Source organism: Meriones unguiculatus, chromosome 8 (genome assembly GCF_030254825.1).
Source record: "Meriones unguiculatus strain TT.TT164.6M chromosome 8, Bangor_MerUng_6.1, whole genome shotgun sequence".
NCBI classification, from domain to species: domain Eukaryota; kingdom Metazoa; phylum Chordata; class Mammalia; order Rodentia; family Muridae; genus Meriones; species Meriones unguiculatus.
Genome location: NC_083356.1, coordinates 21169255 through 21182234, shown reverse-complemented (window position 1 = coordinate 21182234; position 12980 = coordinate 21169255). Strand labels below are relative to the sequence as shown.

Sequence of the window (12980 nt, the reverse complement as noted above, 5' to 3'; positions counted from 1 at the left end):
AACACAGGGATATTGGGAATACACGGAGATATTGGGGGAAGCCCCAGGCTCAAGTAAGAGAGACAGCAACTGAAATGGCATAAGCATGTGCCAAGTGACATGTGGCTGTCTGGGAGGGCCTTGTCCCCTCGAAACTCTCTCCGCCTAAGTCCATGCTGTTAAATGGTGTATTCCGTGCTTTTCTCACTTGCTGCTAGGAAATACCCAGCAAAAGCGGTCTGTGGAGGGAAGGGTCCATTTTGGCTCACACTTGGAGGGTGCACAGTCCATCATGGTGGGGAAGGCGTGACAGTGGGAGCTGGAGACAGCCGCTCACGCCGCGCCTGCACCCAGGAAGCAGAGACAGCTCAACAGGGGTGTTCAGCTCACTTTCTCCTTTTTATTCAGCCCAGGCCCTCAGCTGCTCACATTTAGGCTGTCGTCTCCCCACCTCAGTTAACCCAGTCTGGATACGCTCTCACAGTCATGCCCAGGGCCTTGTGTCCTGGATGAGCCTAGGTCCTTCCTGTCAAGTTGACGATCACTATAAACCGCCGCAGATGGATACTGTAAAATGGAACTTGGGCTCTTTCCCTCAGACCCTGCCCTATACAGATGGAGAAGGCAGCAGGGAGGGCTCCTCAGGGGAGGTGACCTGAACTGAGCTTTGAGAGTTGAACAGGAGGGTCTAACCACACAAGTACAAGACTCCTCCCCGAAGAGGGCCAGGACAGGCAGAGACCCAGCCGCCTGTCCACACTGGCTGGCGGTGCCCACTAAATGCGCGTGTCCTTGATGAAGAGGATGCCATTAATTAGCCAGGTACTGCAGTGTGGAGAGGCTGGGAAGGAAGCAGTCTGTGATCAATGGAGTTTACAGTAATTACCTCAAACGCCTCCCGACTCAATTCGCAGGAGCCTTCAGAGGGTCAGGAGGGATTTTCTTTGTAGGGCAGGAACACCTCCTAGCCTCCTCCATAGCTTGAGGTAAAGGCAGTCTCCCACTGATGCGTGGATTTGAACTGGGCTTGGAATCTGGGGCATTCTGTCCTAGAGGAGCCATGGGACGGGGGTGGTTGCATTTGCAGGAGGCTCCTGGGATCACGGGCGTGTGTGACTCCCCCACAAGCCCTTGTACCGGCCTGTGGATGCAAGTCTTACATCACCCAGTTGGGTCCCAGGCCAGCAAAGGACGGCTTGCTGGGCTCGCGTCCCTGACCCATCGTCATTCTTGGTCCACGTAACCAAACGGGCACTTCAGCTCTCATCCTCTCCCTGAGCCTGGAGCTTGTGAATAGATGGTCAATGAACTCCAGGGCTCCGCCAGGCTCTGCCCTCAGAAGCAGAGCACATGCGCACCCCTGTACCCAGCTTTTACACGGGCGATGTGGATCTGAAGCCAGGTCCTCATGTTTGCACAAAAGGCACTTTACCCACTGAATCATCTCCCATGAGCCTCCACCACCACCAAAGTAAGGAAGAAAATGATAGAAGACACTCAATTCTATACCCTCACACACATGAGCACGCTAACACATGTACCACCCCCCACACACACATGAAGCTATGTGCTAGCTCCCTCATAAGCTTCTGGAACAAGGGATGTACTTGTGACAGACTTTAAGCATTCCATTCTTATTTGGTGACCTGTGCTACCTCAGTCTTGCCCTTCAGGAGATTATAAAGGGTGGGGGAGGAGGGGACAGCAGACATGGCTACTCAGCCCGGTGTAATAATAAATCTTCCCGTAGCCCGGCCCTGCCTCTGTCCCCCTGGCTGAGGTCCTTCGCCTCTACCTTCCTGCCCCAGGGATCCCCTCTTCCCTGCTCTCCCCAGGCCTCCCCCTTCTCCTCTTGCCTCCAGCCCCCAGCCCAGCCCGGCCCGCCTCTCCCCACAGGTGGGCAACCTCGGCCTCCTCTTCATGCTGCTCTTCTTCATCTACGCGGCCCTGGGAGTGGAGCTCTTCGGAAAGCTGGGTGAGCCACGCGACCACCGGAGGCCATGGTGTGGGGAGAGACCTCAGGAGCAGGACTCCCCAGCCTTAGCACGGGGTTGTTTCTGAGGCCTGGCTCACGCATGTACATGAGACCTGTGCGGTGGAGCCCTGGACTTCAGCTGTCTGGTCTTCTGGGGCGCTTGCTTCCTCTGCCTGTCCTGAGTGTGGCCACCCCAATAATAGAGACCAGGGCAAGGGAGAGGGCAACAATTCCATATTGATCCCAGCCCTGCCTTTAAGGTCAGTTCCAGCGATCCGGAGTTCCCTGAGGGGGCCGACTCTCACCCCACCGCCCCTCTCAGGAGCAGATTATGGAAAGAAAAGCCAGATGCTCCTGGGACTGAGCCCCCAGCCCATGCTCCACTTCCTTGAGCCTCAGTCGTCCCATCTGTGGGCTGGGCACAATCCACACGCACTGCTGAGGGTTGCAGGGGTTGTTCTGAGAGGATGCGGAGGGGTGTCAGCTCGGGTGTCATTGGTGGACAGGCTGACCCCCCTCTTCCCCACCCCCCAGTCTGCAATGATGAGAACCCATGTGAGGGCATGAGCCGGCACGCTACCTTTGAAAACTTCGGCATGGCCTTCCTCACGCTCTTCCAGGTCTCCACAGGCGACAACTGGAATGGGATCATGAAGGTATCCGTGGGCCAGCTGAGGGGGACGTCAGGGAGTTCCACGTCCCGGGTGCGTGATGGTCCCACGGATCAAGACATAGGGCCCTCTGCGCACCCACTATCCCGTTGTACACAGGAGGGGACCTGTTTGACTCCAGTGGGGGTGGAACTGTGGTCAGATCAGGCAGGACCTTGTTGGGCTGACCTGGAAAGCATTAGTGAGTTCCTGGGGAGCCCCATGCCTCTTCTCTGTGGCTCTGAGAGGTGGGGTAAACCATAGCAGGGAGTGAAGAGGGCCAGGGCAGACTAGATTAGAGTCTCAGGGACTTGGCCGAAGCTGGGGCAAGCACAGAGCACCATAAGCTAGGTGGGGCACGGAGGTAGCTCGGTCCCTGGAGGGGCGTTGATCTAGGCCCCATGTTGTGTGTGCGTGTGCGCATGCGCGACCTCAGGTGACCTTGTGCGCCCTCCCTGCTTTGGAGGTGAGGTGTGTTGGCTGGGCTGGTACAGTGGTGCCGCTGACCCCACCGGCCTGTTCCTGTGGTAGGACACTCTGCGGGACTGTACCCATGATGAGCGCAGCTGCCTGAGCAGCCTGCAGTTCGTGTCGCCGCTGTACTTCGTGAGCTTTGTGCTCACGGCTCAGTTCGTGCTCATCAACGTGGTGGTGGCCGTGCTCATGAAGCACCTGGACGACAGCAACAAGGAGGCCCAGGAGGATGCGGAGATGGACGCCGAGATCGAGCTGGAGATGGCCCACGGCCTGGGCCCGGGTCCGGGCCCCTGTCCCTGCCCCTGCCCCTGTCCGGCCCCCAGGATGCCCAGTACTTCCCCGGCCGGCCCGGGCCGTGGATCAGGAGGGGCAGGTGTTGGGGGCGACGCCGAGGGCCACCTGTGCCGGCACTGCTATTCTCCAGCCCAGGTGGGTAGGGGCTGAGGGGTGGGTGGGGCACAAAGGGCAGAACCACGGGGCCACATGGGCAGCTGGGTTGGGAGATACCCTCCATCTTTTGGGGGGGCGGTCCTTCTGTTCGGCTTCAAGATAGGGTGATCCTGTGATGAGAGGCTCAGTCCCAGGTTGTGGGCACAGAGAATGGGAGGGCAGCTCCACCCTGCCCACCCCAGAGTCCAGGCACCTGGCCGATAATCCCACCTGTCCCCACCCTGCCCCGTCCGCCTAGGAGACCCTGTGGCTGGACAGCGTCTCTTTAATCATCAAGGACTCCTTGGAGGGGGAGCTGACCATCATTGACAACCTGTCTGGCTCCATCTTCCACCACTACTCCTCACCTGCCGGCTGTGACAAGTGTCACCACGACAAGCAAGAGGTACTGGCAACCTGGGAGGAGTTGGCTCCCTGGCAGTCACCAGGGACTGAGGTGCTGGGGGAAGCTGTGGCTTTAGGTTCCTAGAAGCCCAAGCGGTTTGGGGCATCAAGTTCCCTAAGGCCTCAGTACCCTTGGATATAATAGGTTCTTAGAAGTGGGAGTTGTTCCTCCTTGTGCTTCTGAGATAGGCAAGTGCCTCGTGTCCCTTCCAGGGCATTTTGTCCTTTCTGAAGCAGGAAGGAGTCATTGGTACCTGTCTGTTCTTCTCCGATGGCCCTGCCCCCTCCCTGCCTCCAGATTTTCTCAAAGCTTCTCCCGGGAGCCTTATTCTGGCTTTCTCTCAGAGGCAGCTTGGCCTCATCCTGCTCAGGGTCCACCTCTCAGGCTGTTTGCGAGGGTTCCTCTATGCTCCCGCATGTGGGCTTCCAGGCCCAGCCCATGGCATGCTGGGATCAGTGGCTGTGAGGTCATCCCCAGGAGCCTTGGGCAGGAGCTGATCATGTGGGCTGCTCAATTGTCCTGCCCCACGGCTGAGAGGGAGAGAGAGTCCTCAGGATAGCAGGCCTTGCAGACCCCCTTACAGGGAATTTCAGGGCAAACAGCCCTGAGAAGAGTCACGCTCAGCCCCTCTCTGTGGACACTTGGGCAGGGGCAAGTGGACCACAGAGCTCCATAGCTCACTGTATCGTGGCTACTTCTGTGTTCACACACCAAGGTGGGCCACCCAGACCTGCTTTCTAATGGGTGCCAGAATGGGTCACCCAGGTCACCCAGGCTGGGATCCTACACAGAGTGGGCCCACCAACCCATGCCCAGCAGGCCTGTGAACCACTCTGACCACTGCCCCATGTCCTTTCAGGGACCTGTTGCTCAGCGCTCCAGGCCCAGGCTGCCCCATCCCAGCCCCAGGGTGACCCGAGGCCACCACCTCCCCCCGCAGGTGCAGCTGGCTGAGACAGAGGCCTTCTCCCTGAACTCAGACAGGTCCTCATCCATCCTGCTAGCGGATGACCTGAGTCTTGAGGACCCCACGGCCTGCCCGCAGGGCCCCAAGGAGAGCAAGGTAAGTGGCTAGGAGTCTTCTCACATCGCTCGCCGTTCGTGATGCCAGAGCACACAGTTTCTCCAGCCAGGTTGGCCTCAGGCAGGGCACAGTCTAGTTGATTGAGGCCACATCTTGTGGCAGACACAGATAGCCAGTCACAGGCTGGGGTAGTGTGAGCGCGTCAGCCTCAGAGTGGACATGGATCAGGTGGCTCTCCAGGATCTTATAGAGCTGAGAAACTCTGGAAAGAGATGGCACAGCTCTCCGCACCCCATGCTAGATCCCAGGCAGTAGCCAGAATGGAAGAACTACTCAAGTACGAATGTGGAAGCTGAATCATGACAAAGGGAGGGTCCCGTCTAATGTTCTGCTCTAACTGCTTCACCAAGTTAGAGTTTAGACACGACGCTGTCTCAAGGCCATTAGGGTCAGGAAGGGAGGGGGCAGGGGGAAACAGAGCTGCCTGGAGCATCCCTGAGGGCTTCTCAGAAGGAGGGACTTTCCACTTGAGGATTGGAAAGTGGCCTTTGCTGGTCGGGAGGAGGAGTTAAAGAGGAAGGGCTTCCTAGCTATACAGGGGCCCTGCCTCTGCCTCCCTCAGCTTACTGATCTTCTGCCTCCCTTGTCTGCAGGGTGAGCTGGAGCCTCCCGAGCCCATGCAGGCTGGAGACCTGGATGAGTGCTTTTACCCCTTTGCCAATGCGCCAGTGACTGCCGGCCCAGAGAGCCTGCTGTGCGAGATGGAGGCCATCCCGTTCAATCCTGTCCAGTCCTGGCTCAAACATGAGAGCAGTCAAGGTGGGAGTCCACCAGCTCCCCACACCCCGATTCTAAGCATCTGATATGGGAGAGGTGGTGGAGGGGGTCTTCTCCCATAAAGAGTCAAATGAGTGTGTGACAATTAGAGAAAGACTCAAGCCTGACACAGTAGTGATAAAAGTCAGTGAGCTAACCATAGCTTTGAAGCCTGGGCTAAAGGAAGCTTCATGCTGAGCGTCCTGTGATCTGTGACGAAAAGAGAACTAGGTTGCCACACGCAGCTCTTATTATCAAGCAGAAGGAGGGTTTACAGATTATCGAGTTAGGGTAGAGTATAATCTGAGGAGTGGCTACCCCCTAGATAGTCACATACAAGGTGACACCTATCACCCAAAGACTAAAAGGATAAAAGGATCTCTACCCCAAACCTCCTTGAACAGCTGGTTTGTGCTTTGGGACCTACCTAGGCTCAAGGCAAGGGACTGAGCTGGCTTGCCTGTCACTTGGGCTTCCTGAGGATGACAGGAATCTGGTTGGGGGAAAAGGGGGACAGCCTAACAGAAGAGTGACCCCTGGAGCCCTGCGATCATCCCAAGATGTCTTCTGGGATGTCTGGGTGACTAGATTTTCCATGACCCTCTGTCAAGCCAGGGGCCTCTCCCAAACATGATGGCTGGGGAGCCAGGACCCCAAATTTTCTGATCTCAAAACCTGAGCCCAGAGTCTGACAGCAGGCACATTCTGATAAGGGTGTTCAATTATACATCCCTTCAGTAACCCTGCAGCACCCAAGAGGAATTTATCAGGACACAGCCTGCATGGCTGCCTTGGGCCCACTCCCATAGTCCTTCTTCATTCTGTGATGCATAGAGGGGACCACAGGCAGAAGCAGCAGATGCTGGCCCTGGTGTACAAAAGTTCGTCCCGCCTCAGGCACCCCCAGCCTGGCCTTGTCCCTTTCTGTCCACAACAGGGCAGACCAGGCCCATCTGGAAGCCATACCATGGCCAGTCCACATGAGGTTGTCAGAGCCTGAGGGATGGGTTTATTTTGGCTCACAGTCTGAGGGTGCACAGTCCATCATGGTGGAGAGGGCGTGGCAACAGGGGCTTGAGGCAGCCGCTCACATTTACCTGTGCAGTCAGGAACAGAGCGAGATGAATGCTGGTGGTCAGCTCACTTTCTCCTTCGTGTTCAGTCCAGGGTCTCAGTCCGTGGGACGGGGTCTCAGTCCATGGGACGGGATTGCCCATCGTTAGGGTGGCTCTTCTAACTCTCAGCCCAATCTAGAAACTTCCTCACAGACATGCTCAGAGTACCTCTCCTTGGTGACCCTAGAGTTTGTCAAGCTGATAGCATCAACAATCCCGTCCCCATGGAGGCAGGTAGCTGTCCCCATTTCCAGAGGAAGAAGGCCCGGGAGTCAGGTCTGGAGTCCGGTCTGCTGGGCTCTGGAAGCAGCGTTCTGTTCAGAGCCCATCCTTTCAGGAATCACACCAAAAGTGTTTCCTGCTCTCACAGCAAAGAAACTGATGCTTCAAGTTGGAGACTTGCCCACTACCTCACAGCCAGTGTTAAGTAGCACAAGTGAGGGCCGGTGCTCTGTGCCCGCCTCCTGGGCTGTCTCCAGCATCTCCCCTTGCTCTTCTGCAGTGCCCCCGAGCCCTTTCTCCACGGATGGTTCCAGCCCTCTCCTGCAGATGCCTGCTGAGTTCTTCCACCCTGCTGTGTCTGCCAGCCAGAAGGGGCAGGAAGCGGGCATGAGTGCAGGGACCCTGCCCAAGATTGCCCTTCAGGGCTCTTGGGCATCTCTGAGGTCTCCGAGTGTCAACTGCACCCTCTTGCGTCAGGTACAGGCACCTCCTGGGTTCTGAAGAGTGTCCTGGAGCCATGGGGGGCTGGCATGTGGAGGTGGTGGTGGGAAGAGAGCAGAGCACAGACAAGACAGTTGAGTCTGGGAAAGTTGGGGAGCTTCTAAGGCTCAAGAGGAGAGTTGATGCCAAAGAGGAATACAAGCAAGACCAGCTCCTGAGGAGGACCCTGGTTGTCAAGGCAGCTGAAACAGGAGCCCTAGGTTAAAAGGAGGGAAAGGGGGGAGGGAAAGAGAAGAGGGAGAGAAGGGGGGAGTTGCAGGAGGAGAGGAGAGATGGCAGAACAATGGAGTACTGCAAATGTAAGCTGTGGCGAGATGGGAGCTTGGTGAGGAGAGCAAGTGAAGCTGCAGGCTTACCTAGGAGGGAGGATGGGAACATCAGGGGTGAGGCAGGGCTGTGGAGGAGCAAGTGGAGGAGCTTAGCAGCAACGGACAGTGCTGGAGATGTGGGTGGATGAGGGTAAGGCCATGCTTGATGGTGACATTGGGACCAAGAAGGATGGCACAGGCTGTCCAGACGGGACAGGGAGCCTTCATGAGGCATCTGAGAGACTCCAGAAATGCTGCTGTGGGGTTCTGGATATATTGCTAAGGGAGGCATCCCGGGTCCCATCATCAGACAATCCGCTAAGGACTAATGAGCAGACCTGATTACCTGATTATCCCTTTTTACCTCCCTGCAGGTCACTGTGAGTGACACGTCCCTGGATGCCAGCCCCAGTAGCTCAGCGGGCAGCCTGCAGACCACACTGGAGGATAGCCTGACGCTGAGTGACAGTCCCCGGCGTGCCCTGGGGCCACCAGCCCAGGTGCCAGGGCCGCGGGCTAGCCTGTCTCCAGCCACCCGGCGCCGCCTCAGTCTGCGCGGCCGTGGCCTGTTCAGTCTGCGTGGGCTGCGGGCCCATCAGCGAAGCCACAGCAGCGGTGGCTCCACCAGCCCTGGCTGCACCCACCATGACTCCATGGACCCCTCTGATGAGGAGGGCCGCGGGGGCGCAGGCGGCGGGGGGCGCGAGCAGCGAGCACTCGGAGACCCTCAGCAGCCTGTCGCTCACGTCTCTCTTCTGCCCACCTCCTACGCTGCCTCCACCGGGCCTCACCCCAGCCAGGAAGTTCAGCAGTACCAGCAGCCTGGCCGCTGGACCTGGCCGTCCCGGCGGCGCCACCACCGTCTCAGCCCGCAGCCTGGCCAGGAGTCCCTCATGGGCTGCAGACCGCAGCAAGGACCCACCGGGCCAGGCTCGGCTGGCGTCGGGCTTGGGCTCCTCTGCGCCGGAGCCACACCCACCTCCTGGGGAGCTGGAGTCAGCTGATGCCGCCAGCAAGAGGAAGAGATGAGGGGCCGCAGGGGCTGCGGGGGGACCTGCCACCTGCTGTCCTTCCGCCTGCCCCATCTTGCCTTCTTTTACCTCAGGAGCCAGGGAGCAGACAGCAATACTTTGCCCACACCTGGGAGTGGCATAGGGCCCAGCCAGCGCCAGGCCACTGGGCAGGCGACTGAGGAGGGTCTGGGTTAGCCGAGGCTCAGATGTGGTCCCAACCGAAGCCCTTCCAAGCGCATATGCAGATATATATAGATATATATATATATACATTATATATAGAGAGACAGACATATATTTATTTATTTTTTTTACTGAGAGCTTATGAATTCCAGAAAGTGCTAACGTTGAGGGTGCAGGCCAGGGCCCAGACAGGGGTCTCATGTCTGTCGGTTAGAACCCAGGTGTGCACAGCAGGGTGCTCCTGCTGGGGCACAAGAGCTGTAGTTTTGGGGTCTCCCTGAGTTGAGAGCAGCTTGGGAGGATGTTCAGGGCCCAGGAGACAGAAGAGAAGTAATTCAGGGTGCACTTTTTCCCCCCTTTAAAGAAGAGACCCTACCAAGTTCCCAGCCCCTTCCCCCACGTCAGGGTTTGAGTCTCGTCCCTCTGACTATCGTGCTGTTGTGAAGTCTTTTGTAGACACTCTTGACACACATTTTCTTAGGTAGCTGGCTAGATGTTCTCTTTAGAAAAACCGGGGGGGGGGGGGTTAGTCTTATTTCTTAGAGCAGGGTTGGGGGACAGGGCAGTTCTGAGACTGGGCAGGCGGCTCAGGGCACAAGGAAGCTTTGGCTTCTCTGTGGGCACTAGCGGGGACGGTTCAGTCCCCCTGAGAGAGGACAGGTGAAGGGGTCAGTGGTACCTGTTTGATCCACAGAGATGCTCAGTGTTTGGGGTTGACAGTTGCAATGGAATGCTCTGTCTTTGTCCCCTCCACAGGCCTCATATTGCATCGGTTCCTAGGGATATGGTCACCCACCCTGAGCAGCCCCGCCTATCCCAGTGGTGTTTGGGGGTAGCAGCCAATCTGAAGGGGGCTGTTGAGTGCCTGCCCGAACCCTGGCTCCAGCCTTTGCCCACCCCAAATCTCTCAGTCTCCGGTCAGTTTCCCAGACATTCACCTCCCCTGCCTCCAGCTTACCCCTGAGGAGGTCTCATTGTTTTAAGCTTCAGGCTGGGTCTCACTATGGTCGTGCTTCCTGAATGAGTTCAGGGCGGGTGTATTTTAGTTGAATGGCTCTCACGGGCTAAGCTCTAAAGCAGCTGGGTTTAAAATCGGTATGAAGAAGAGGGTGGGATGCTGCTGCCGGCGGCCTGCTGACCAGGGCGGTAATGTGGGGCGCTTACCTAGATCCTCAAGGGTTACACAGGGCCCTGCTAAGAGCATGAGTGTATCTCGTTCCTGCTCCCAAATCCTGATTTCACAGAAGTGGGCTTCTAGCCAGGCTAGTGAACAGGAACTGCGTTTGCAGGCTCTGGGGTGTCCGTGCCTAGCACAGGGACCCTGGGGTCAGGGCAGTGTGAGGAAGTAAGAAATGTTGAGAGGTGCTTGCCTGTAAAGCCCTTTTTAGAGGCGAGGAGTAGAAAAGTGATTGTTAGACCCACTTTACACATAGGTAAACTGAGGCTCTGGATAAGCGAAGCAGCCGTTTAGCCCTGGCAGCGAAGAGCCCGGGTCACGTGTGAAAGGCCCTGGCCTGGACATGTGGACTGTGGTTGAAAGGAGAGTGACTCCTAGGGCTGGCTTCGGGGTTGGCTGTGCTGTAGTGAGGGCTGGGCCAGGCCCATGCTCTTCAGGCTTTATGGCGGTGGTGTTTGAAAGCATCTCTGCTTTCTGGGGTCAGTGTTAATCATCTAGCTCAATCTTCGGGGTGCCCCTGTGTGTGTGCATATGCTGCTCTTCACAGCCAGCTTTCTCCCTGTCAAGGCTGGGCAGGGATGTTCAGGCCATCATACTTTTACACTGTGACCCCCCCAGAGCTAGAAGACATGGAAAATGGGCAAGCTTTAGGCAAGGGCTGTAGCTGGGCACAGCAGAGCATCCGGAGAGAATGAGTAGCCGAGCCTAGAAGTAAAGGCAACTTGACCCAGGGTGGGTTTTCCTAGGACTGAGCCCAGGTATTTGGTCTTGTGTCTGTGAGTGGGGATTCAGGGAACAGGGAGACTGTGCACTCCTGGCAAGATGAGCTCTAATGGGCAAGGACTGGGCATGTGGCTCCTCTTCAACACTATGGCTTGGGGCTGTGGCCTCAGGCTGAGCCTGTCCATCACCAAAGCACAAACTTCCTCAATCCACATGGGCCTGGCTGTGAGGAGAATGGGGAACCAGCTACCAATGCCCTAAAGCCGTTCATTTGCTTGGCTGTGGAGGGTACCACAGCCTCTGTAGAGAAGGGTCTGGAGCTAGCTAGGACCTGCCCTGTACTCACCCGTCTGCTTGTTCCCAGTATTTCTCCTGGAGTGCACAGCTCACACAGTCACCTCCAGCCCCTTTTGCTGCTCTGTGTAAGGGCTTGGGGTCTTAGAAACCGCTGTTTAGCCCAGACACACATACTTTTTTTTTTTTTTTTTTTTTTTGGTCTTTGTGCAATAATCAGTGTCCCTGACAGAGCCAGGGCTGAACTGGGGCCTGGGAGGAGGCAGAGGCCACCTTGTCCAGCAAGCCCCCAGCCCAGCTCTGCCGCTGCGACTCTCACTTTTGGTCACTGTACAGTTTCTACAGTGTGAACGAACCTCCCTCCTCGTTGCTGAAGGCGCTGGTCCCTGCAGGCCCAGACGGCCGAGCATAGAGAAACCAAGCCCTACAGCCAGCCACCGTTGTTTTGAATAAAACCCCGGAAACATATTTAGGACTTTCTCCATGTCTCTGCTCTTCCTTCCCTGCAGGGTTGGGGTTGCGCTGTTTGTTTTCATCCTCAAGGGCAGACTGAAGATGTCTTCATATGCTCCAGCTGTGGGGTCTGAGGTTTGGGGGGGATCCAGAGACCCTGTGGTAGGATCTTCTTATAGTCAGGGTCCGGGTGGCGCTTCAGGGCTGGAAATGAGGTAGGGGAAGGTCAAATCTGCTTTCCATGACACTAATTCCTAAATTCATACAACTGGTATTATCAGGACTCATGACTGCAAAGGACGAAAACTCAACTCAGATGGGCTTAAGAACAAAAGGTGAGGCCTGGAGAGATGCCTTGCTGGGAGAGTGCTTACTCTATGTCTCGGTCACTGTTCTGCTGCATAGAGACAGCATGATCACGGCAACTCTCGTGAAGGAAAACATTTAACCGGGGCTGGCTTACAGTTTCAGAGGTTCAGTCCATTATCATCATGGTGGGAAGCATGGCAGGCAGACACGGTGCTGGAGATGGAGCTGTGAGTTCTGTGTCTGTATCCGCAGGCAGCAGGAACAGAAAGACTCTGGGCCTGGCTTGGTCTTCCGAAACCTCAAAGCCCACCCCCAGTGGTGCATTCCCTCTAACAAGGCCACACCTCCTAATCCTTCTCAAGTAGTGTCACTCACTGATGGCCAAGCATTCAAATATATGAGCCTATGGGGGCCATTCTTATTCAAGCCACCACACTGCTCTTGTAGACGCCTGGCATTCAGTTCCCAGCACTAATGTCAGACGGCTCACAACTCCAGTTTCAGAGAACCAACAGCCTCCTCTGGACTGTGTGGATTCCTACATGCTTATGGTGCACCTAAACTCATGCTGACACACAAACATACCCCCCACCACACACACACATACACAAAACTTAAAAGAATAAGAGAGAAGAGGAAAAGTGAGAGGGAATGGGAAACAGAAGAAAATAATTTAGTGGTTCAAGTTTTTTGTTATTTATTTGTTTATTTATTTATTTATTTATTTATTTATTTATTTTTGAGACAGAGTTTTTCTGTGTAGCCCTGGCCGTCCTGGAACTTAGCCAAGCTGTCCTGGAACTCAGAGACCTACCTGCCTCTCCTTCCCAAGTGCTGGGATTAAAGGAGTGTTCCCAGATGCAGTGTTGGCTTCAGGTGTTGCTAGATCAAGGGTTCCAGCCAAGCCACTAGGACCCAGTCTCTCT

At 56.3% G+C, this 12980-nt stretch overlaps 1 protein-coding gene across 1 annotated transcript in view; it reads left to right on the top strand.

The window, feature by feature from the left end:
• Cacna1i (calcium voltage-gated channel subunit alpha1 I) overlaps positions 1-11760 on the top strand; it is a 110963-nt gene extending 99203 nt beyond the window's left edge. Inside the window, 11 exon segments of the mRNA XM_060389020.1 lie at positions 1876-1954; positions 2489-2610; positions 3136-3418; positions 3421-3493; positions 3495-3510; positions 3770-3916; positions 4857-4979; positions 5594-5759; positions 7374-7570; positions 8277-8597; positions 8599-11760. Of these exon segments, the coding sequence (XP_060245003.1) occupies positions 1876-1954; positions 2489-2610; positions 3136-3418; positions 3421-3493; positions 3495-3510; positions 3770-3916; positions 4857-4979; positions 5594-5759; positions 7374-7570; positions 8277-8597; positions 8599-8931 (1860 nt within the window). The 3' untranslated portion in view covers positions 8932-11760.
• The last annotated feature ends 1220 nt before the right edge of the window (positions 11761-12980 follow it).